At 45.5% G+C, this 24,710-nt stretch overlaps 1 protein-coding gene across 39 annotated transcripts in view; it reads right to left on the bottom strand.

Annotated features, from left to right (window-relative positions):
• The window catches only part of LOC128874148 (twitchin), an 86,572-nt gene that overhangs the window by 28,684 nt on the left and 33,178 nt on the right, over positions 1 to 24,710 (bottom strand). For 38 of the 39 annotated variants that reach the window (XM_054118567.1, XM_054118564.1, XM_054118560.1 and 35 more), the window contains 28 exons: positions 22,361 to 22,405; positions 19,782 to 19,823; positions 15,609 to 15,756; positions 14,944 to 15,180; positions 14,680 to 14,816; positions 9,618 to 9,743; positions 9,355 to 9,499; positions 9,087 to 9,226; positions 8,879 to 9,023; positions 8,392 to 8,533; positions 8,190 to 8,314; positions 7,739 to 8,092; positions 7,459 to 7,665; positions 7,021 to 7,329; positions 6,354 to 6,944; positions 5,932 to 6,237; positions 5,200 to 5,502; positions 4,833 to 5,117; positions 4,427 to 4,738; positions 3,970 to 4,272; positions 3,612 to 3,893; positions 3,056 to 3,355; positions 2,629 to 2,931; positions 1,962 to 2,549; positions 1,513 to 1,815; positions 1,079 to 1,380; positions 457 to 736; positions 65 to 370 (listed from right to left, as the gene is read on the bottom strand). In XM_054118567.1, the coding sequence (XP_053974542.1) occupies positions 65 to 370; positions 457 to 736; positions 1,079 to 1,380; positions 1,513 to 1,815; positions 1,962 to 2,549; positions 2,629 to 2,931; positions 3,056 to 3,355; positions 3,612 to 3,893; positions 3,970 to 4,272; positions 4,427 to 4,738; positions 4,833 to 5,117; positions 5,200 to 5,502; positions 5,932 to 6,237; positions 6,354 to 6,944; positions 7,021 to 7,329; positions 7,459 to 7,665; positions 7,739 to 8,092; positions 8,190 to 8,314; positions 8,392 to 8,533; positions 8,879 to 9,023; positions 9,087 to 9,226; positions 9,355 to 9,499; positions 9,618 to 9,743; positions 14,680 to 14,816; positions 14,944 to 15,180; positions 15,609 to 15,756; positions 19,782 to 19,823; positions 22,361 to 22,405 (7,066 nt within the window). The remainder of the gene's footprint in view (positions 1 to 64; positions 371 to 456; positions 737 to 1,078; positions 1,381 to 1,512; positions 1,816 to 1,961; positions 2,550 to 2,628; positions 2,932 to 3,055; positions 3,356 to 3,611; positions 3,894 to 3,969; positions 4,273 to 4,426; positions 4,739 to 4,832; positions 5,118 to 5,199; positions 5,503 to 5,931; positions 6,238 to 6,353; positions 6,945 to 7,020; positions 7,330 to 7,458; positions 7,666 to 7,738; positions 8,093 to 8,189; positions 8,315 to 8,391; positions 8,534 to 8,878; positions 9,024 to 9,086; positions 9,227 to 9,354; positions 9,500 to 9,617; positions 9,744 to 14,679; positions 14,817 to 14,943; positions 15,181 to 15,608; positions 15,757 to 19,781; positions 19,824 to 22,360; positions 22,406 to 24,710) is intronic. The other variant, XM_054118572.1, reaches the window with a different exon arrangement.

Below are 24,710 nucleotides of genomic sequence, written 5' to 3' on the forward strand. Positions count from 1 at the left end.
GTTCGTTAATATAGAATCTAGAGACGAGTTTGCTAGAAAAATTAGAAAAAGTAATCGCGCTTACAGAACCGTGGTTTGGCGACAACACTCCTGGAAGTGTCACTGGGTTCGCTAGGTCCAGCTCTGTTGACAGCTACGACTCTGAATTCGTATTCGTGGCCTTCCTCGATGCCATCGGTGACCTTGGCGACGGTGCGGTCTCCTTGGACCTTTGCAACGTCTATCCACTGTCTACCTTCCTTGTCTCTCATCTGTATGATGTACTTCTCGATGGGTGCACCGCCGTCGTCCTTTGGTGGCGCCCATTCCAGGTCAACGAAGTCCTTGTCCCAGTTCTTGATTTCTGGACGGCCGGGTTTCCCAGGTTCGTCTGAAATCATCGCGTTTGTTAGCGTTTACACGGTACACTTTGAGCTGGTATGATCGCTCATTCTTTCGTTACGAAAGATGTCGTACCGAATGGATTCTTGGCGACGATGGACTTCTCGGTCTCCAGCTCGTCGGATTCGCCCTCTCTGTTCACCGCCTTCACCCGGAATTTGTAGGGTTTCCCCTCCTGGAGTCCCGTCACCGTGGCTTCCGGTTCGACGGACTTTCCGCATGGGATCCATTGTCCAGTTAGGGGGTCCAGTTTCTCGATTTCGTAGTACTCGACGGGCACGCCGCCGTCATCTTCGGGTTTCTCCCACTTCAGCTTGCAGCCGTGCTTGTTCACGTCGGACACCTCCAGGGGACCCTGAACGGTGGAATTATTTCGATGAAATAGAATCGAAGGAATTCATTCACGCGCAAATAAATATTTAGAAAATATTTTGTGATGAAACATTAAAATTATAAAATATTTAATTTAATTAAATGATTACTTTATAATTTCATATATATATAATTTTATTTTTTATTGTTAGTTAAGTGATTTATATTAACGAAATAATTTTATGGAATGTTCGTAATAGTAATTGAAAATGGAGTAATTAAGTAAGTTAATGGGAAATATAAATTAATTTTTATACCTTTTATATCAGGGTTTATTAAAATTTAATTATCACGATAATAAAAGATTTATTTAAATATTACATACCTTCGGCTTGCTCGGTTTACCGATAACCAGTATCTCGATCTCGGCCGTGTCCTCGCCCACTTCGTTCTTCGCTTTGATGACGTACTTTCCGCTGTGAACTCGTTTCGCTTTCAACATGACGAATTTGGTGTTGTAATCGATATTGTCGATACGTAGCGTGTCGTCGGAAACGAGCTCCTTGTCTTTGAACACCCAGGTTACATCTGGAGGCGGTTCTCCGATGATGTTCACGTCCAAGGTCATGGTGAGACCACATTTCACAGTTATAGGCTGCAGGTTGGTACGGTCGATATACGGTTTCACTGCGAGAGTTTCGATTATTGGATCACATAAAATTATGAACGTGTTTGAAATAAAAGGATATGTATACTAATTGTATTCTATAGCAAAGTTTATCCTCGTTTACAAAAGAAACGATAAATGGATATACTCACGATAACGAGCCTTGGCAGTGTGAGGATTGGTAGGCTCGCTAGGTTCACCAGGGCCAGCTTTGTTGACGGCTCGGACCCTGAACTGATATTGGTTTCCTTCTACCAATCTGGTTACCGTTCCCACGCATTTAGGTCCTTCGACCTCGGCAGCCTTCACGTAGGTAGTGCCAAGCTTGTCTTTCATTTCGATGATGTATCCGGTAATAGGTGCGCCACCGTCTCTTATCGGCGGTTCCCACTTGAGTTTTACCATGTTCTCGGACCAGTCTACGATCTCTGGGAGACCGGGTGCGGCAGGAGGATCTGGAAGAAAATTTAAAAACGTAGAATTACGATTGAACCGAAGAGGTAGTTTCTTTCTACAAATAAAGTTATTTGTTATTTATTTAAGTTCTCGTTATCTGGTTATGCCGAAACTCGACAATATTATCGCGAAGTATTCGACGTACCATACGGATTCTTAGCGACGATGGCAGTGTCCGTCTGCAGAGGTTCCGACTCGCCTTCCTCGTTCACAGCCTTGACTCGGAACTCGTACTTTTTACCAGGTTCCAAGCCGGTGATCGCGTGCTCTGTTTTGTCGGGATCGCAGATACCAGCGGGCACCCATCGACCCGTTGTCACGTCCATCTTTTCGATTATGTAACTGGACAGAGGCAGACCGCCATCGTCCTTTGGCTTGCTCCACTTTAGCTTGCATCCCTCTTTGTGGACATCGGTCACCTCCAGCGGACCCTCGGGCTTTCCAGGTCTGTCGAGGATGATGATCTCGACGTCAGCCTCGTCTTGACCCGAATCGTTTACGGCTTTGATGGTGTATTTGCCGCTGAGCTTGCGACTGGTGTCCGTCAGGTGGATCTTCGTCAGGTAATCTTCGTTATCAATCTTGACGTTTGCTCCGGTCTGCAGAACCGCTCCAGCGAAGTTCCAGGTGACGGTTGGAGGTGGTTCACCTTCGACGTCGACTTCCAGTCTCACCGCTTGACCTGCTCTTACCTTGATCGACTGCAGTTTGTCGCGGTTGATGTGTGGTTTCACTGGAACAAGAGAAATTAATCGACGTTTAAAGCATCGTCTGAGGTCGCTCTAAAACGCAAATCACCGAGGGACACTTACGGTGTCGCGCCTTTGCGGTGTGCGGTTTGGTCGAATCGCTGGGCTCGGATGGTCCAGCCTTGTTCACAGCGCGAACACGGAATTGGTAAACCGAGCCCTTCTTCAGGCCTGTAACGCGTCCTTTTGGTTGAGGCGATTCGGTCACCGTTGCTTCCTGCCACTGGGTGGACGGTTTCTCTTTCATTTCGATGATGTAGCCCGTGATGGCTGCTCCGCCGCTATCTTTGGGCGGTTCCCATTTCAGGTCGACGCGATCCACGTCCCAATCCTCGAATTCTGGTACACCAGGCTTACTGGCTACGTCTGTAAATCATCGTGAATCTTGTTACTCCGACAAAACACGTATAAACACTATAAATTTATCGAATCTACTTATGAGAGCTAGAAAACACTCTTGTTTCGCGAAGGTAACATAAGGAATCCTTACCATAAGGATTCTTTGCAAGAGTCGTGCTATCGGTGACCAGTGGTTCGGATTCGCCTTCTTCGTTGATGGCCTTGACCCTGAATTCGTATTCGTGGCCTTCTTGGAGACCTTTGATATCCATTTCGGTGTCCGAGGTGCGTCCGACTGGGACCCATCTTCCCGTGGCCTTGTCGAGCTTCTCGACTTGGTAGCTGGTGACGGGCTTGCCGCCGTCGTCCTCTGGTTTTCCCCATTTCAGCTTGCATCCGCCCTTCGTCACGTCTGATACCTTCAGAGGGCCCTTTGGTTTACCAGGAGCGGCTGTTAAAGTGCAAACATTCGGTCAAGTATCAGACTGCTCCAGAGATTATCGAAGGGTCAGTACCTATGCCTGAGGGCCATAACTGACCCCACCCTCGTGTAAAGTACAAAAGTGTAAAGTGAGATTAGATCCAGATTAGTAGAAATATAATTAATTTTCAGAAAACTTCATTTGTATAAATTATGCATTAACATTGATATATTTTTGTTCCAAACTGGTAGTCAATGGTAGTTATCAGAACGAAACGAGACTTACAAAGAATCGTAACTTCCACTTCAGCCTCGTCTTCGCCGTGTGGGTTCACAGCTTTTATTTTCCACACCCCGGTGTTCTTGCGCAGGCAGTCGCTGATGGTGATCTTGGTGTTGTAGTCGACGTTAACGATTTCGATGTTCTCCTCGGTCTTCACCGCCATGTTGGCGTGATACCATGTGATCTCTGGCGGTGGTTCGCCACGGACGTCCACGTCGTACTTGATCATCTTGCCAGCGCGCACCGTAATCGGTTTCAAGTTTGTGCGATCGATCCTCGGTTTCACTGAAGGAAAAATAACGAGATATCATTTGTACTTCGTTCCGTGGCACAAACACGAAAAGAAGAAACGAATACTCACGAGCCTTGTGTTTGCATATCTGCATTCTCGAGGCGTCGGACGGAGGAGATGGGCCAGCCTTGTTCACCGCGATGATCCTGAACTGATACTCTCCGCGTTCCTTCAAGTCGGCAACCTTAGCCTCGAGCTGGTTTCCGGGCACCTCCATGGCTTTCTCCCAGTCCGGCTTGTAGCGATCTTTCTTCTCGATGATGTACTTCTCGATCGGTGCTCCGCCATCGAAGTCTGGCGCGGTCCATTTCAGACTTATGGACTCGTTGTCGTAGTCGGTGATCTCTGGCGTTCCAGGCTTGTGGGGTTCGTCTGCAAATCGGAAACAGCGTTTAGATAGCAAAAACAAATAGCTAGGAAGAATTTTGCCCGGACTGGCGAAGAGGTATGTATTTCTAATCATTTTTATCGTGGCAGTTACGCTAGTATCGGTATAATTCCTAGCTGTTCGATTTGATAGACCTACCGTATGGATTCTTCGCGATGATAGGGCGTTCGCTCTCGAGAGGTTCGGAATCGCCCTCGTCGTTAACCGCGGTAACGCGGAACTTGTATTCGCTGCCAGGGTTTAATCCAGTCACCTCGAACTCCGTCAACGGCGAGTTCCCCGGGACCTTGCCCACTCTGACCCACTTGCCAGTCTTCGTATCCAGCTTCTCGATCTCGTATTCTTTTATAGGAACACCGCCGTCGTCCTCTGGTTTCTCCCACTTCACTTTGGCGGATGTGGCGGTGACGTCCGTCACTTGCAACGGGCCTTTCGGTGCGTCTGGCTTTCCTGAAGAACGAACGAACAATCGATGAGCAACTTACTGTTAGCAACTGTAGATCGATGAGTTCTTCTACTTTTTTTAGCTTTTTTGAAAGCTTACCAAGAACAGTGAGCTCCACAGTCTCCTCGTCCTTGCCGTTGGCGTTCTCGGCGATGAGGGTGTACTTCCCAGTGTCCTTGCGCATCGCGTTAACGATCGTAAAGTCTGTATGATAATCGACGTTCTCGATCTTGATGCGTTCCGTGTTCGTCAGAGGGATGTTGTCTCTCCAGATCCATTTGGCTTCTGGAGGCGGTTCGCCGGTGATGTCGACGGACCACTTGTGCGTGCGACCAGCCTTGATGATCACCGATTTGAAGTTGCTCCTGTCGATCCTCGGTTTCACTGAAACATCGCGTCGTCACGGTTCGGTCGAAGCTCGAAGTAAAAGACGAATATAAAATGTAATCGTGGAGGGTACACTTACGGTTTCTGTGCTTGCAGAGATGGTTGTCCGTGGGCTCGCTAGGCGAACCAGGACCTGCTTTGTTGTGGGCGCGGACTCGGAACTGATAGACCATCTTTTCCTTCAGACCCTCCACCTTTGCCTCTGGATTGGCGTCGGCAGTTTTCGCTACCTCGACCCAATCTGGTGAAAATTTGTCCTTCATCTCGACGGTGTAGTGAGTGATCGGTCTTCCTCCATCGGTCTCTGGCTTATCCCACTTCAAGGACACGCTGACGTTGTCGTAGTCGAATATTTGTGGCTTGCCAGGCTTGCCAGGCTCGTCTGGTAAGGGAATAGAATAATAAAATTAAGAATTGCTCTTAAACTAGAATTACTATAAGTTGTTAATTTTATGAAAACATATTAAAAATTCCTAGAGTTATGATTTTTTTAGTAAAAAAAAAAATGGTTTCTTTTACGCATTGCCTCCTTGCTGATTTTTTTTCGCCATTTTGAAAATTTGATAAAAATTCTTTGCCATGATATTCTCGTTCTGAAAGGTTCAAACTAATATCCTGAATTTTTATGAGTCGTTCGGAACGATACTCGTTTAAACATGGCCGAGGCCATCGGGACCCCTTGTGACCGGCGCGTTATTTTCAGAACGTGTGACCTCGGAGGGTTAACCTTTTGCGGTCCTATGCCGAGAGAGCTACCCCACCGAAATCAGAAAATTTGGAGCGCAAAGGATTAAATTGCGTGATACTTTACCGTAAGGATTCTTGGCAAGAATGGCTTCGTCCACCTCGAGTGGTTCGGATTCGCCCTCCTTGTTGACGGCCTTCACGCGGAACTTGTACTTCTTTTTGGGAGTTAGGCCGCTGAAGGTGAAGCTGTCTTCGTTGGGTCCAACTTCACCAGCGGGGACCCATCGTCCCGTTTCCATGTCCATTTTCTCCAGAACGTAACCGGTGATGTCTGTACCGCCGTTGTCCTCGGGTTTCTGCCATTTCACTTTCACGTGATCTGAACGCACCTCCTCCACTTTCAGCGGTCCTTTCGGACTGGATGGTTTATCTAGAAAATGATGTACATCTCTCGTGAGTTTTGTAAATGAAGAAGTAGTAGCTTGATAGATTCGATTAAGTAAGAAACAATTTATTTTTGGATTAATATTAAACAGTAGAACGTACCAAGGACAACAACGTCTGCGACGCTCTCGCACGTTCCGGAGCTGTTCGACAGGACCAGCTTGTATTTTCCTGAATCCGGCCTGGTGGTTTTTCTCACGGTGAGCACGGTATTCCTTTCGTATTTGTCGATCGTGATTCTTTCGGCAGAGTCTTGGACGAGCTCCTTGGTTCCAAGGAACCAGTGTACCTCTGGCTCCGGTTCGCCGTCGTACTTGATGTCGTACTTGATCACTTGACTCTTCTTCACGATGAGATTGGTCAAGCCCTCGCCAACGATGAACGGTTTGACGAAACGGCTCTTGGCTATGATCGGTTTCGTGGCGTCGGAAGGTTCGCCAGGACCAGCTTTATTCACTGCTCTGATCCTGAATTCGTATTGGGTGCCTTCTTTCAGACCGTCGATGGTCGCCTCGGTCACGTCGCCTTGGATCTCTTTCCCCTTCACCCATTCCTTGCCGAATTTCTCTTTGTATTCGATTATATAACCCGTGATCGGCGCTCCGCCATCGTTCTCAGGCTTCGTCCACTTCAGGTCGGCGTGATCCTTGTCCCAGTCGGTCACGTCCACGTTCGTTGGTTTCCCAGGCTCGTCTGTCGCGATAAATAACGTCCCGTGAACAAATTTTTCATTCTATTTACATACGTTTACCAACTATTCTTTACGTACCCCATGGATCTTTCGCGAGCACTGGTTTCGCGAACATCGCTGGCTCGCTGGAGCCGAGCTTGTTCACCGCCCGGATGCGAAACTTGTACTCCTTCTTCGCGACGAGGTCCTCGACTTTGTAGACGCACTTCTCGCCAGGCATCACCTCGCCGACGCTGTCCCATTGCGACTTCAAGCTGAGATCGAGACGCTCGATCACGTACTTCGTGATGGGCGATCCACCGTCGTCCTTCGAAGGCTTCCAGGACACCACGCAAGAGTTCTGGAAGATCTCGTTCACGTCGACGTCCGTGGGTGGTGCTGGCACGTCTGATCAAGGTTTGTAGAAATTGTTAATAACATAAATGATAAAAAAGTGATATTTTTACGGTTGAAAAACGTTCTAGTGGTTTCGCTGAAGAATCATGCGAATCGAGGACCTTTAAGTTTTTTAATTACCTTGCATGACAATGTTTACATCCTTGACTTCCTCGCCTTGGTTGTTGCCAATCTTCACTTGGTAAATACCAGATTGGTCACGAGATGGTTTCTTGACCTTGAACGTGATCTTGTCCTCGCCAACCACCACCTCGACCTCCTTCAACGGCAACGGTTTGCCGTCTTTCATCAGCTTGGCTTCTACCTGGCTTTGCTTCGTGCCCTCGACTAGAAGAGCAGATTGATAATAGTAGAAAATGCTCGATCCTCCAAGATAAAAGAAGTAGAATTTCGATCTTACTCTTGAAAGGAACAACGAAGACGATCGGTGCGCTGCAAGGACCCTCGACCTTGTCAGGAACTTCGACGATGGGCTTGCTCTCGCCCTTCTTGACCGTGAGTTTGCAGCTGCTCGATAGCTGTCCACTTTCGCAGGTGATCTCACCATCGTCGGTCATCTCTACGCTGTTGAAGACCAACTGGTGCTTGCCACCTCCCAGATTCTTGATCTCCACCCGATCGCTGGGCTTGATCGGCTCGCCATTGAACTTCCACTCGGCTGGAGCAGTCTGGTCCTGTAGCTCCACATCCAACACCAACTTCTCTCTTTCCACGGCCAGGGTGTCCTTCAATTTCTTGTTGAAACGATTCGCGTCTGAAAAATCCAGTTACGTTCATCAACGAACCATTCGTGGATCGATCCCGTGGAAATCCATGGAAATCCCGTTTAAAGCGACGTTCGATGAACTCACAGTTTACGACTATTTCAGCTTCTGTCTTGTCGGCGTTGCTCACGCACGAGTATTGGCCAGCATCCGTGACTTTCACGTCCTTGATAATGAGCTTCCTCTTCCTGCCTTCTTCCTTGATTTGTACCCTGCAAGATAACGATTACATAATCTCCGATCGCTGTTTCCAACAGGTTGCGCCGAAGAAACTGGGCGATATAACTACCTCTTGTCGGGTACTATTTCCTGGTCACCCTTGAACCATTTCACTTCGCCACCCTCGTCGTCCAACTCGCAGAGCAGAGTCAGCGTCTCCTTTTCTACGAGCTGCTGGGACTTCAGTACCTTCACGAATTTGTAAGGATACTCTGCGAAGGCAAACGGATGTCTTGTAATTCTGAGAAACTCGACGGATAGTTTTAGAATTTAACCCTCCGAGGTCCCAACGACCCCAGCCGTGTTTAAACGATTGCCGCGTTGCCAGTATCGTTCCAAACGATTCGTAAAAATTCAGGATATTAGTTTGAACCTTTCAGAACGAGAATATCATGGCAAACAATTTTTATCAAGTATCCAAAATGGCGAAAAAAAAATCGTAACTCTGGCAATTTTTAATATATTTTCATAAAATTAATAACTTATAGTGATTCTAGCTTCATTTTGACAGCGGGTGACCGCGAAGGGTTAATTTAGTTAGAAATAGGACAACGCACCGACGACGGTAAGGACAGTTTCAGTCTTGTCGGGTTGCTTGTTGAGTTTACAAATATATTCGCCGCTGTCCTCGAGCGTGGCGCTCTTAATGGTCAATCGGCAGACGCCAGTCATGTCCTTCGATATACTGATATTGTCGCCATCCTGCGAGAAAAATTGATCAGATACTTGGCAGTTTTTCGTACGACGTTTACTCGATAATATTACCTCGAGCTTCGTCTTTCCTTTGTACCACGAAACTTGAGCAAGATTGGAGCTGACGGTACACTCCATGAAGACTTCGTGCTTGGTGAAACCACTCGTCTTCTTCGAGAGTGGTTTGGTGAACGTGTAGGTCGGATCCGGTTCTAAGTAACGAGGAAAAGCAATCGTTAGTACACAGAGGCTCGTAGTTGATAACGATAACCGGAATACGAACGTTCATGTTTTAAAAATACATGAACATTCGCAAGAATTTATTAAATCAATCTCTAACCCTCGACATTGAGGAAGCCAGTGCTCGAAACCCCTGAAATTTCGATGGTGTATTTGCCGGTGTCCTCGACCTTGGGACCCACGATGATGAGCTGGTAGCAATCCTCTTCGTTCTTGAATTTGTACTTGGCCGAGGGGAACAGTTCCTAAACAGGACGAACGAACTATATGAATTTCTCGTGGCTTGATATCCTATAGAATTAAATAGTTTTCCAAGCATCGATGTTGTCTCGGTGACAACGTAAGCAGGTGGAATCGACTTACGTCTTTTCTGAAGAACCATTTCGGTTTGCAGTTCGGTTTCGAGAAGTTCGCCTCGAATACGACCTTTTTGTCTTTGCCCTCCTTGGCGTACTGGTCCACGAGCGGCTTCAGGAAGCTCTCTTGTTTCTGCGAATAAGAGCGGCCTGTTAATCGAGGATTTTTCGCGAACGGTTCGCCGTTACATCCAAGTAATGCTGTTTCAACAACGACAGCGTCGCTAGGCATACAAGGAAGAAGAAGAGTTAGAAGAATTGAAAAAAATCGAAGGCGATCGTGGTCAAAAGAATCAGCCACAAAGTGTCTCGTCCCAGCGAGAGAGTACGCAAAAAGTTCGTACGAAAAAATTGGTCGAAAAATAAAAAAAGCGGAGAAAAACGTATTTGTGGTCGACGAAGACGAGTCTATCGAAGGCTGCGAAAAGGCGGCACGACGGCATCGAAAACGGCTGCGACGAGAAAAGATCTAACCAAAAATATGTATCCAGGTGTGTCAAAAATAAAAAATATTCGTTGTTCGCAAAAATGTTTCCATTTGCAAGATATATTGGCCGAGGAGGACGCCACGATTAGATACGAGAAAGAACAGTAATCGACAGAGGTTCGAAGCTTTACTTTTTTAGAGAAACCGTGCGTGAGCACGGGTTCAAGGAAAGAATTGAGAAAAATATAGATAGGAAGAGAGAGAGAGAGAGAGAGAGCCAAGAATGGAAAGGTAGAGAGAGTAATTCACGAGTCGACTAGTCGGAGGAGGTATTGTTACGGTGATAGCGCGTTTCGGATCTATCGCAAGAAGATGCACAGTGAGAGGAGAGAATACACGGTATTCTCGCGAAAAGAATTTTTAGTCGACAGATCGAGTTTGAATGAGAGAAAGAGAAAGAGCGAGAACGTTACAGAGTGACGTATCGTGAAATTATTTTAACGCATTTGTGTGTCGAGGAGTACGAGAATCCAACCTCCGTCTTCGTGAAATGGTGCAGGATCGGCCAGTCGGGAATTAATTCGGCCAGAGAGGGTCTACGAGATCCACTACTCTATAAAACAACAAAATTCGTCTGCGGTCACAGGTCTGATCGAAAATATCGACTTATATTCTTCGTTATGCGTGTCCGATTGTAAAGCAAAACTAAGCACAAGAAACACACGCACGTATACCGTTCACGTTTTAATAGAAACAATGTTTGTTTAAATGTAATGTTGCGGTGGCGTTTAGCGATTGCTCGTGTAAGGGGCCGTCCCATGCTTAATCGGAAAATTTCTCAGCCGTACGGATTTTCCTGTAATTTGGATGCGTCGTAGTCTTTGAACGTATTTAAACGATCGAAATTGGAGTCAGAAAAAAGAATCGTTGCTCGAGTCTCTCGATGAAAATAAAAAACTTGAGTATATACAGTAAAGTCTCCTTAAATGCACAAGCTCGGGACTGAACTTGTAACGTTTCGTATATTTTCTTATGTTTGTCGAAGAAGAGGACGGAGCTAAAGCTCATTAGCATTGTCTCACCGAGATATCCGATCGCAGATCATGTTGCACTGCTCGGCGATCGAACTCCTGGACCCCTCAAGGGGTATAGCTCCCAGCGGTGGGGATAGTGAGCATTTATCGTAGAGAAATTTGTGCATTTAAGGAGACTTTACTGTACTTTCGTTCCCCCAATAAAATCGGTAATTTCAAATACATTCCGGATTCGTTTAAACGCAGTTAAAGACTCGGGTGTATCTGAATTCCAGCAAACGTTCGCAACGTTACTCCAGAAAGTGTCCGATTAGGCGATGGAACGAGGCCGTAAGGTATCACGTAAATGATTCCACGTGGGGGTTTTGAGAAGCCGAGTTTCTCTAAGAAAAACAAAGCGCAGGCCAAAGCAGGTTTTAAGTTTTCTCAAAGGATCGCGAGAGTTTCGTCTACGGCACAGCAACCCGAAGCAAAGAAGCTACAAACGCGACGGAAAATCTCGCGATCGTTCGGGTTCGTGAAGAATTCGCATTCTCCAGATCAGAGCTAATTGGAACAGAGTTCGAGCGTCTCTTCGGATTACATCCTTCGTCGGATCGATGTAATCGTTCTAAATACGTTAAAAAAAAAAAAAAAAAAAAAATTAAGAAAGAAGAAAACACTTTACCTCTTTCGAGAGTGCTTTGTAAAAATGCTAGTAAATTACTGAAGCCTTGCGGGACGGAAGTGTAGGCGTTTTATTCTCTCCTTCGAAGCTTTTAACCCTTTGGGGACGTGTCGTATCGATCCTCGACGCGCGTACGATCGACCAGGGACTTGTACCGATATTTTTCGATTGCCCTTACGGAAACGAAGGTACGAAAACACCGGTATGACGTCATAAGTGTCTATTCTCCCTTGTGAAAACGATCTAAATTGAAAATGTTGAAGGATATCGACGCGAACATTGATAATTCATTGGAGATGATTTGACCAGACTGTTAATATTAACCCTTTCGGTACTATTGCCACCTGTCGACAGCATCCACGAAACGAGTATGATTACTTTCTATAGTATGCCTTACAAAACTACAAAAGGTTAGTGTCAATCACGCTCGAGATTTCTATGAACGCCGCAAAACACGTTTTGCCATGAATTCGTTTACCGAAAGGGTTAATAAACTGGATCGGAAGCGTCGAAACCAGGTGCACTTACCTTACCTTACTATACATGTTCAGAATTTACGCGAAGATCGTATCGGATAGATGAAAACCAGGAAAGTATCGGTATTAATTTTCGACGCGATTCGAGTGGAAAATGGTCGATACCGATGGCAGCCTCGGCTTTAAGTCCCTGCGATAGGATACGGCACCGCTGTCGAACGAAATTTCAACGCTCGTATCACGCGAAGCGCGCACCGCGAGCCCCAAGGGGTTAAAGTGGAATCGAGCGCGTGGAATTAAGAAAATGTTGCTTAAGATTTTTCGCGAACCTTCTCTTTGACCCTTGTCGCTAGTATCGGCCAGTCGGCGATTAGCTCCTGCAAACTTGGCCTGCGCTGAATGTCGAAGACGTCCTGCATGCCCGGCACACACACACGTCCACGTTAGTGCCACAGTTATATACGACCAGCGATATCGAATTGTGGATGACCCCGATTTCGTACGAATCGAACCGCTCGAAATCGAACCGCTTTCGATTCGATTCGAGCGTGTCCGGTCGTTTCTACTTATGCAACAATTCCTAGCGTGTTGAGCCAGCAGCGAAACCGAAGATGGGGAAGAATACGTTATTTTGCTCATCTTCGGTTATCAACACTTTATAAAAAAAAAAAAGAAAAAGAATTATATCGATCGCGGTAGAATCGACACGCGCCTAGAATGCGCATCGAGGCCATCCGTGTTACAACATTTAACATTTAGAGATAATGCTTGCTGCCAACAGTCCGTGCGTGTTACAAACAATTTACTGACGCATAGCCGAGCGTATCTAATGCATATAAAGAGTTAATGATCTTAATTCTTCGACAGTGGTTTCGATTCGACACGGTCCGTTCTCTCCATGCATTGTTAACGACGATCGTTCATCGATGATAACGTTCGATGAGAATGCCGGCGACATTCGTTAATATCTTGGTTAATACGTAATTGGTTAATGGAGATTAACGATTACATGAATATTTACGATACGATCGAGTGCACCGAGATATGATTTTTGAGTGCAGCATTAGCTCTAAACTAACGTGTGTACATGTGACAATTGTGTTTTAAATGTGCCTGCGTAACTTAGAGAGGAAAGTGGTCGGTCTTGTCGTCGAATCTCGAATTGTTTCGCGTCAGTCCGTCCAGTGGATGTCGTTTGAATGTATGCGCGGCAAATCCTCGAGTTACATCGACGTTCCCTCGCTTAGGTACATGTATGAATTTAGATGTTTCTTATCGCAAAAGAGTTTAATTCGAACGTGTGTCGAGTCCGATTAGACATTGACAATTCGAACATGAAACGAATAAATCGTGTAATTCGAGGTTTTGCTACGTTAATTAGACTTTATCTTTCCGCAATTTTTCCCGATCGAGTTTGAACAAGTAAGCAAATTTCGTTTCTTCGGATGAAATCGATTCTCAGTGAATACAACGACTCCGAGGATGGTTAAAATTGCAGAAAGTCGAAAGGGTAATTAGTTCGTCCGAAGTGGGTTTCGTCGTGGTCGGATCAGGAGATTTCTACGGGGGGATGATGCCTGAAAACCTTGAGCCAGCTCCAGTTAGTTTCACCCTTCTTGTCTAGAGAAATTCGAAGGACCTCCTCACCCTCCGTCAAGATCACTATTTCCTCCCCGTCTTGATACCAGCTCCTTCCATGCATCTCGCTGTCGTGCAGCGACTACGAAGACAAACGTACAGAGAAGAAAAATGCCAAGAAAGAGTAACGCCATCGAGTCGATCGATTCTACCAATAAATCGCTCCTCCGTTGGAAAAACGAAGGAACAACGAATCGTTCCTTCGCGATCGGAACGATTGCATCGACGGTATCGTTAAATGATGGGCGGTCGAATCTTGGTCTTGCGAGAGAGATTCGATACTTTCGAAACCGTTGACATTCGAGAACGCTTCGAACGTTATTCGAGCCGAGACATCGAGACCAATCGGAATTTCGTGCCCAGGGAAGGCTCGTAAAATCTTAAAGGCTCGAATAACGCTCGAAACGATTCGAATCCGGCGTGATAGATTCCAAGTGATTCGACCTGGTCTTGAGCCCACCATTGGTATCGTACTTACCAAACATGTCCATGGAGAAACTCTCCACTTCTTTTTCCAATCGTCACCGATTCAATTATCACCGTAACCGACTTCGTGCTCGGTCTAATTTCCGATTAAACGACAAGCGACATTCTTTACACCAAATAATCGTATGCGCATAGCGTATCGAGCTGTTATAAGACGATCGCAGATGTCCGAGAACACGACGAATCGAATGCAACAGATTTACAATTAATCGACATGCGTACCATATAGAAAATAGATCAAGCCCCTTCGGTATATGCCGTACAAATATTCGGAGTTATTATATCATACAGTTATTTCTTGTCTTCGCCGAACGAAGATCGTCGAACGTTCGAATACGCACCTTCTCCACTTTCTTCAACGCTGGCATTGGTTTCTCCACCTCCTTCAAGTCCACCTTCTCCTGTTCTTGCTCCTCCCTCGCCCATTTCTGATACTTTCTCTTCTTCAGCATGGCACGGAAGTCCATACCACTGGCGTCTGAAATTAAAGAATTCGTTAACAGGGAGACTCTCTCCATTGTCGAGCCTTGATTTATGCAAAGATGGCAAAACTAATCACCGGAAATTCTAATTTTTATTCAATTTCTATTCGAGTCGAGGAGTACCTGAAACGTAGAGCTGCATTTCGGCCGAGTCCTCGCCATGGATGTTGCTCACGACGATCTTATAAGTGCCCTCGTCGTTGGGCTTCGTCTTCCTCATGCAGAGGGTGATCGTATTGGTCTCCGTGTCCGTGAGGAACTTGAATCGGCCACCTTCGATGATCTCGGTGATCCCTTTGTAGAACTTGAAGGTGGGCGCGGGCGAACCTTCCACCCCCACCGTGAGGTACGCCGTCGAATCTACGGGAAACAGGTGTCTTCTGTATTATCGTTCGTTAATCCTAAGAATGACCCTAATCCAAAAGTGTGCCAAACATGAGGAACATAAGGGACAGAAAGTGATATACAGGATGTTCAGGCTATTACTAGCCAGCGTTTTTCTCGTAAACGATACATATGACAAAAGAGATGAAAGAGGAAAAATTTAGACTGTTTTTTATGTGCAATGTAACCAGGTATACAGATCTTTCGTATTTGCACTATTTTCTGAGAAATGAAGGTGGCCTCCGGTTTTTTAAATGGAATGGTATATTTTTTATACAAAAATATGGTAAAGTATCGAATTCTAAATAAAAAAAGTATTGACGTTTATTCGACCTAAACCTAATAGGTAACGTAACGTAACCAATACGATACCAATTTTGATTAGCTATAAAAGAACTTGGTACCTTCGACGGCGGAATATGATTCCTGAACATCGACGATTTGAGGCGGTCCCGGTGGTCCAACATCTCGAAGAGGTGTGCTAGGCTGATTGATCTTATTCTCGAGGTCCGCCACGCTGGGTCTTCTGACGTCCGCGCTCGGACGACGACGCTGCATCAACCAACCGTCGACATATCAACAATCGTTCTCCAACAGGGCGTTTCATATATTTATTTTTTTCTTTCATTAAGCGTCGAAAGCATTCGGAAGAAAAGCAAGAAGGCAGAATTACAATTATTCGTCGCCTTACCTGCGGTTCTCGCAAAAATATTGGCGTATCGATTCAAACTGTACGACTCGTAATCGCGTCGAGCGTTTTCTCTTGTCTTCGCGATACGTTCTCGACTCTAGAGATCCGTCTGTCGCAAAAACCAAATGAAATGCTCGATACGACTACGAGTCGTTTGCTCCGTTTGAACGCGAATAGCAAAGCTCGAGAACGAAAGCAGAGGCGGGCAAAATTTTATTCGAATAACAGATCGAGATCTCAATCGATACTTTCTTGATACGAAACATTGCCATCTGTGATTCGAATTCATTTCGTCCGTCTCTGAACGAAAGTCGCGGTCGCCATTCGGATACACTGTGCTTTCGTGCTGAGTCGGGGTGCAAGCGATTAATCGCGCGTTAATCACACTGTTAATCCACGTAGTTAGTACGAAGCGTTAAACCGCTAACAATGTTAGCCACGATGTTAGGTGATTCGAAGCTGTTAAACGAGGCCAGCCGATACGTCTTTCTTGGCGTGCCTCCGTTAGCGAGACAGGGTCGATTATGCGCTGTGAACGCCTCTGAACCGCGTTTCGGGTTCCGTGGTATTTTTTTTCGACCTCAAGGGTTCTCCATACGTACTTCGTCACCTGCCGATTTCAGGCTATTCCCTTCTGGGATAGTAAATTAAAGATAAAATGAATTTACACGAAGCGATTCAAAGAACCCTCGAGTCCACGTAGCCGAAGGGAAAGGGCAACGCTCGCAACCACTCCGATTTTGATTCTCGTTTTCACGCGAAACAATCGTATCGGAAATACGAGTAAAAACCAGAATGGTCGGGGTTGACACATATATGACACGGGGTACACATGGGATACACATAAACAGTAGGTTGTCGAGTTACGTGGAGGGGATGTTCTGCTTCGTTGATGCCGAACACTCGAGAGTTCGGCGCGCAATTGCCAACAGTTCATCAGTCACATGATTAAACCTACTAACTACAAGAAATAAGTCTTCAGACGAGGTTCGTGCCGTGACACGCGAGAAGTGAGCCTCGTTGAGAAACAAGAAGTCAGTACGCATGAAAAATATCGCGGCAGAAGCGGGAAAAACGATTTATTCAACTAACAAATGAACGAGGGTTCGTTCGTTATTCGTGAATTATACATTAAAATTTGAACCAGAAATCATGAGTGTTTCAAGTACAATTTTGCCCACCTCTGCCAAGGGGCACCACGATAGTATCACCATCGATGTCTTACACAATTAGAGTAATGTGATACGGTGCGTGCAAATAAAAAATAAGCCGTCTCGTTGCGGTTACCAGTAGTCGTTAAACCATCAAAGCGACCAAACTTCGTCTGTCTGCGAATCTTTTACTTGCATCGCTTTTGTCTGTTAAAACATCCGTGGTACGTAAACGCGTGACGCTTACGGAACTCCTCGATTTTCGTCACGCCATCGCTGTTAGATACAATTGTTAAACAAGTTTCGCGTTTCGTTTAGATACAATTGTGAGAACATCAACAAGAAGGGTGGGAGAACAATGAAACAGATAAAGAGAGAGAGACACAGTTGACAATTTCGAGGAACGATTCGAGGAAAACGGAAGACACAGTTGTCACCAAAGTTGGACAAAATATTGAAGAAAAGGTAACCCATAAAGAGTTATTTATCTCGTATCGTGAACGAGAAGTTTTGCCCGTCTTTGGTTGGTACGAAACCGAATGGGGACAGATCGGTACTACCATTTTACCACCTTTTCGTTTTTCATTCACCGTCGCGTCTCGACCACAAACGTGTATCGATCACATAACGATTAGGATTATTTACAAGAAGGCACGACGATCCGGATTAATAAACAAAACACATAAGAAAACTGTTCGCGAACGTTCGCCGTCTCCATGGTTCAGCGTTGGGCAAATTTTTCACGAAGTGGATTATGAAAAAACTAAAAATAAATTTTTAACCGACGTTGAAAAGTTGGAGGTTGCTCAAATCGACATGTATATATATATATTTTTTTTTGTGTTATGTTTGTTCACCGATTACACCGAGACGGCTTGATCAATCGGGATGGAACCTCTTGTCTCGTTATCAAGACATCTTTCGATTTGTCATTTTTGTTCGTCGATTAAACGAGTCGTCGACGAACATCATTCAGATCGATTCATGCCCAACCCTGCCACGGTTTTCGCGTTCGTGGGTTTCAAACGACGAATAGATATTTACATAGATACGTGATCTTTCGCTGGGAATTAGATCTAATTTACAATGTACCACGAGAACAAGCAAGACTCGTTTCTAATTTACACGCGCGTCTGGTCCCAAATGCGCCGCAGCAGATCGTACGATCGAAGGTAATTGTTAATTTTAACGAAATTCTCAAGAAAACACGAGACATCAGTTCCGTCGTTGTTCGATCAGAGCTGCTCGTTACCGCTGCGGCTGGTCTGACACCGAACGGTTATCTACTACTCCAAACACTGACGGTGGTACGGTACATAAATTTACACACAAAATAAAAAAAAAAAAGAAGAAACAAATATAAATCTCTACAGTTTCAAGCATTCCGTTTAAGAATCTTTCGTCCAACAAACACGTCTCTTACCACCATCTAATATCTACGTTTCAAATACGCAAAGAATCCGCTCGAACAAAGCAAACGTCCACATTAGCCGCGGTTCGTTTCGCGAGTGCAAATAGTCGCGCACCGTGCTTAGTCAGACGAGAGGTACGAACAGTTATGGAACGAGAGAAATAAATAAATAAATAAATAAATAAATAACAGAAACAGCAGTGGAAACACGGTTCGACTATATCGATTACTGAATACTTCAACCTCGAGTATCTTGATTATATTTTGATACCGTTTCGACGAAACGAGCAAGGATCGTCGTCGGACGATTCCGGACGACCAAGCACGAACGCTCGACTTTTCGTGAAACGCCCCGTAAGCTCGACGAACGCGTTCTTTGCAAAATATATACAGACGCAATGCGAACAATTCGGAGCTTTGCGACACGCATAAAAAGAAAGAAAAATACAGAGTGTTCGAAGTGACGCGCGTATACAAGTATGTATATAAATACGTATGACACAGACGTACGACAAAACATAAATTTTGGCTAACCTCTTTCCCATGCACTTCGCCAGGACGGCCGGATTTATTCTGTACGTGGTGCGTGAAAATGGAAAAAAAAACAGAAAACGAAAGTAAAGACAGAGAAAAGAAAAAGTAGAAGGTGGGCTTCCTATCATTTCGGGGTGGAGGGGTGTTTTTTGGGGGTGGGCGCCCCCCGGTATTTCGATCACGTGCTAGGGGTTGAGGGGGTACTTTATCCGTCGAAACGGACGGATTTTTGTCTCATTGTCAGTGCGCTCTCTCGAACACGCAGAAATTAGGCCGCGATGGTAGAGATAGCGGGAGGATGGTCAGCAGCGGCGGCAGCCCCAAAAAATTCAACTAAAAAAAAAAACGGGTGGCGTGGTCGCAAAAATGATGTATTATCGGCGCCCTTGTAACGGTATGCGGCGTTTTCTTCCTGCGCCTGAACGGGGATCGTTCGGCTGGGTTTAGTTTGCCGCTGTTAAACTGCGTTTCGCGGCAACGAGAATCGCCCGAACGAAAAGTTCGATCGATTCGTAGAAATGAAATTCGAAAACGAGAGGCAAACGATCGAACGGCGTCGGTTCGAGCGATCCTCGCGCAGCCTCTCCGTCAGAAAATACTCAAAATCTTTTTAAGTGGCGGCATGGTCGGGCTGGGGAAAAAGTATACAAAAAAAAAATATGATCGTGGGATGACACAGAGGTCCAAAAAAAAAGAAAAAGAAAAATATAAACGGGATGAAACATATAAAGAAACATGTCGCAGGTGATGTGGCAGGTAAGCTTTGTGTTATAGCGAACACAAATCTCACCTTGGCGTCGAAAACTTCGCCGGGCCGCAACCTTCCCCCTAACTGCAAAAAATTACATAGGCAAACGTCAGATGTCTGTGAGAATTTTCGTTAGTTGCGCGGGGCCTCCTTTTGTGACTTTTTCGTTGTCGCGTCGTCTCCAACGGCTACGAGCTCACGAGCAACATACGGGGACGGAAAACATCGAAAAATAAAAAAAAAACAATCGGGGAGAAACTACAGCTACGAAAAACCGCTACCGATCGCTTCCTCGCTTCTGTAATGCGACGTCCTTCGTAACACACGTCGGGAGAGACAAAGTCACAAAAATATCACTACAACGGGAAAATAGAGGGCGAAGGGTGAAAAGTGAATCGGGTGTCGACAAGTTCGCTGCCATCGTTCAGGTGATCGAACATTTTTGATTAAACTTTTGTAGATTAATCGATGTATCAAGAGATGAGTGTGGGGAGCAGATTATTTGAGTCTTGAAAAATATAGCGAGATAAAATGGAAAACGGCGCGATGCGTTCACGTGACGCGTGGCGGCGAACCTGTTGCGATAGGAAACAACGGCACAAGGTTCGGGATGCAGTCGCGAGGGCTGCTGTCGAGGGCAGACGATCACAAGGTTGGCGGAAATATTCCAGGGTCGCCTTACCGGCTTTCGACAGTGCGTATGCAGTATTGGCGGTGCAATTGTTCTTGCGGTGGGATTCTGCGGTGCACGCCAGCTGATATAAGCGCTAGTAAATCAGCGGACGTGCCGTGAAAATCGCATTCGGTGAACTTTAGCTTAACTTTAGTTTCCGATAATCGTGATCTAGAAAGACGCTGCGAGAAACATCGACCGAAATCCTCGTCTCCTCGACCGTGCTCGTCTTCCTCTGACAGACTAGTCTCGACATTATTGCAAGTTAAATGTGATTTTTAGAACGTAAAATTTCAATTTTACTTACATCAGACTGTTCGTAGATGTTTCTTTTCGAAGTAGAGTTTTCGGTTTTACAGAAGTGTATTATAAAAATGGACTGGAATTAATTATATAGAAAAATGCCTCGAGCGCAAGTTGTTAAATGTATTCTTTCGATGCAATGAAATTTGTTCTGTTTCTATTAGTTTCGGAGATGTTCGAGTAGACAGAAGTAGTAGGACAGATTTCGCGCCTTGAACACGAGGACTTCTCTGCGCAAAATTTACTTCTCTACTTCTCTATGTAAAATTTATAGAATAATCTCGCGAGGTTCGTTCGCCAAGACGAAGAAGACGCCGAGGAAGAAGTAAAAGAGGCCGAGAAGATCCGAGAAAATCGGTCGAGGAATTCGTGGCGGCGTATACGGGCTAACGAGCACGAGAAAACCGGGATACGGCCAGGTATAATGAATCGCGAAACGACAGGGTGTCCATTGGATACGCCGAGGCTTTTGATTAATCGACGGGCAAAAGTATTAAATGTACGGTACCATAAGTCAGGTAGTCTGGCCTTCGCGTCCAGGCAAATTGATAGTTTCGTTCCGATCGTTGGCAGAGTATAACAAGTGTTCGAGAACGCGTAAAATGCATTTCTACTAGGTGAAACACCTAGTTCTGCTACACCCGAGCCGTCGTATAACTTAGCGAAGCTACCCTCTCACGATTCACGTGTCGTGGATGTTTGTCGCTTGTCTAGGCATTTGTTAACGCCGATGGCTGTCCTTTCGCGACAATGCTTGCCAAAACGTAATCTACGAGCGGCCTGTATCTATGCCAGAGGGAATTCGAAACCTTACGTACGAATGATTTAAGATCTCGGCCGGATCACGGGGACTCGTCTCGCGCCAGACACGCCTCGTATTGTTCCTCCAATCTTCGTTATTGTCGTTATTAATTAATATTATTATTATTGCCACCGTCGTGACTGTTGATATATTAATATTAAATAGTGTTCGTGGTAAATAGTTGAGTAGACAGTGCGCATAGACTCGGTTGCAGCAGATCCGTGCCAGATGCAGTGATGCGTTGGTGCAATGGTGCAATTGTGCATTCGTTTACGTCAATAATCATCACATTGTAGAACGCGCGAGCAGAGGTTTCCTCGAAAAATAAAAATGATCTCGTATTCCGATCATGTCGGATCGCACGATGCCGGAACCTCCGCTCGCAGCGACGATCTCGCGTGCCAATCGTTCGTCCCAAAATTCGATATATTTCAGGAAAATAAAGGGAACCTCCGCTCCCTCTTAAAGTAATCGGCCTCGATCTCGGAATACCCTGAAGATCGATGATCGACGCCGTGGGAATCGACGCTGGACGCGACCTCGTCGTATACGTTGCCGGTGAGTAAACTGATGAATAATGATAAAGAGTGGTAGCGATGGGCAGGCAGGATTGAACGAAGAGAGAAAACGGTGTGCGTGGATTCTGTGGTGAAAACGACAATACCGTGCGTGACACAGGTGCAAAACGTTCTCTTCGTTCAACGTTCCAGTGAGCGTGTGCGTGAGACATAACGTGTAAGTAAAAGATAAAAGAACAAGTGAGAATGAAATAAGTGCAATTGGTAGTCGAGTAAAGGTTGCAGACGAGGCATTCGCTTTCCCATTTTCAGTGATTTCTCTCACCTTGCGCTCGTCCACCACCTCGCCTGGTCGCAGCTTCCTATTCTCCTATGAACCAAACCGTCGTTTACAAATCTGTACATCGTCAATAGATTCGTTTAGCATGCGTGTTGTGTGTGCGTGTATGTTCGCGCGAATGCGTTGTACGTGAACACGCGTACGCGTGCAAGTTCCTCGACGTTACGTCGAGACAACACGAAGACGACGTCCTCTCTATCGGAGGTCCATTGCCGGAAGGTCCTCCGGCTTCCGGCATCTTCCAAGCTGCCAGATCTCTCCCTAGCTCGAATCTTGTCGTCACGAACGACAGAGGACTCGTGACTGGGAACCGTCGCGCGCGACGTGTTGGGGGATTCGGTGGAAGGGTACGTTTGGTTTTACAGAAGCTGGGCTGTTTGGACGTTTCACGTAACAGGATGTGCTAGACTAGCTTTTCACGCTTTGCTGACACTAAAACCGACGCCTGCCCCCCGCTGGTTCTCGTTGCTTCGGGTGAAACGAGCGGGGGGCTCGCGTCATCGGGTATCTACCTCTAAAAGACTATCACGAGTGGGGGACACTATATCATCGACATCACTACGAAACTCAAAAAGAAAAAAAAGAAACTCCAACTATGGGCCAACCAGCAATAGCCGCTGATCTACCTACGTGTTCGTCTAAGTTCCTTACGCGAGCTACGGGCAGAAACGGGCGAAACCCTAGGCTTCGAATGAATCCGAAGTTTGCCAATCTGTTTGTTCTCGTTTCCTTCTTTGGAAAATGTTCGAAAGAGGAAACGATACGAACCATAGACACATGAAAATATAGATCGAGCATGAACTGCTACTATAGGTAAGGGGGTCTGATACTCGGGGCGAGGCATTATTCGGCTTACATTTTACATGTACACATACCGTACTGTGAATCTGTCGAAGAACAGATGAAGATATAGACTGAGCCTTTATACGAGGGGTAACTGATAACCAGTGATCCTTCAGCTGTTTTTTCTAAAAATTGAAACTAATATTAACCATTCTGTAACACTATTTTGGTTATTTAATATATTCTTGTTATTATTATGCACATACAAGAATATATTAAATAACCAAAATGGTGTTACAGAATCCTTAATATTAATTACAATTTTCAGAAAACAAAACAGATTAAAAATCACTGATTGTAATATGCAACTACGAAAAGCCGAACATACCCGAGCTATTACGAAAATAGTCCAAGTCGGCTACGTCGGCTACGATTTTTAGTTGCACCTCGTACAAAGACTCGGTTTATATTTTCGTATGTCTATGATAAGAACGTATCAGCAAACTTGTGATTTATTCGAAGCCCAGGGTTTTGCCCAGCACTGGCTACGGGTCTCTATGTTGTCTTCGCTCTTCCGCTCGGCGTTACTCGAGATCTCGATTCGAAAAATGTTTATTTATTCATGTCTGTAGGAATTGGGAAACTCTTGTCCCGTAGGAATCGAATTCTTTTTGTGTAGAAGAAAGTGAAAAGAACGCGAAGAATTCGCGACGAATGAACGAATTTGAATGGTTAAGCACCGTCTCCGATTTATTGGAGCGCAAACTCGATCCCTGGGGATTGATAGTCGAGACCGCGGGTAACCCTCGAGCGGAACGCTCGAAACGTCGGTCGATTTGCTCCATTAGCCCCGGTCCTTTTCACAGCCAACTTCGACAACGGGCCAAAAACGCGATGATACATGTCCCGGATCCTTCGGAAACCTCGTCTGTCGTCGTTTATGATGTATTACCGATTTCAGCTTTTGGACACGCTCGGTCGCCTCCCGCGAAACCGAAAATTTCTTAGTGACTAATTACACGAAAATAGGCCCGAACGCGAATTATTTTGGGCAGGCATTGGACATCGCGGGCTATTAAGAACGTTGCTTGGCAATCTGACAAAAGGATCTCGATTAACAAACTTTGCGATTAAAATTCGTTTCGGTGATCCGAGACGGTTCGATCTACCGTCGTTTAGACCGGGGGTTCGTAACTTTCCAGGCCGAACAGGCGCTGCTCGACGGAGGAGTCTCGGTCTCTTTAGAGTAATTACAGTAGCAAGAACTCGACGAAATTAAACGCGACAGGATTATCTCTATTTTGAAATAATATTAGAAATAATATTAGATCTCTGTTTTTGGATACCTGAACTAAATTCAATGTAGGTAAGGAAAGATTTTTATATATCCGAATTAAAACGTTTCCGTAATTGTACCCTCGTCGAATTATAACGAGAGCTCTAAATATAATAAAGAATAAAAAGTCATCTGATCTGTTGCCAAACATTCGCGATAGAGTGCAAACGATGTCCACCGAGCTAAGACTCACTGGTCGAAACGAAAGCACCGCGG

Source organism: Hylaeus volcanicus, chromosome 3, assembly GCF_026283585.1.
Source record: "Hylaeus volcanicus isolate JK05 chromosome 3, UHH_iyHylVolc1.0_haploid, whole genome shotgun sequence".
Classification (NCBI taxonomy): domain Eukaryota; kingdom Metazoa; phylum Arthropoda; class Insecta; order Hymenoptera; family Colletidae; genus Hylaeus; species Hylaeus volcanicus.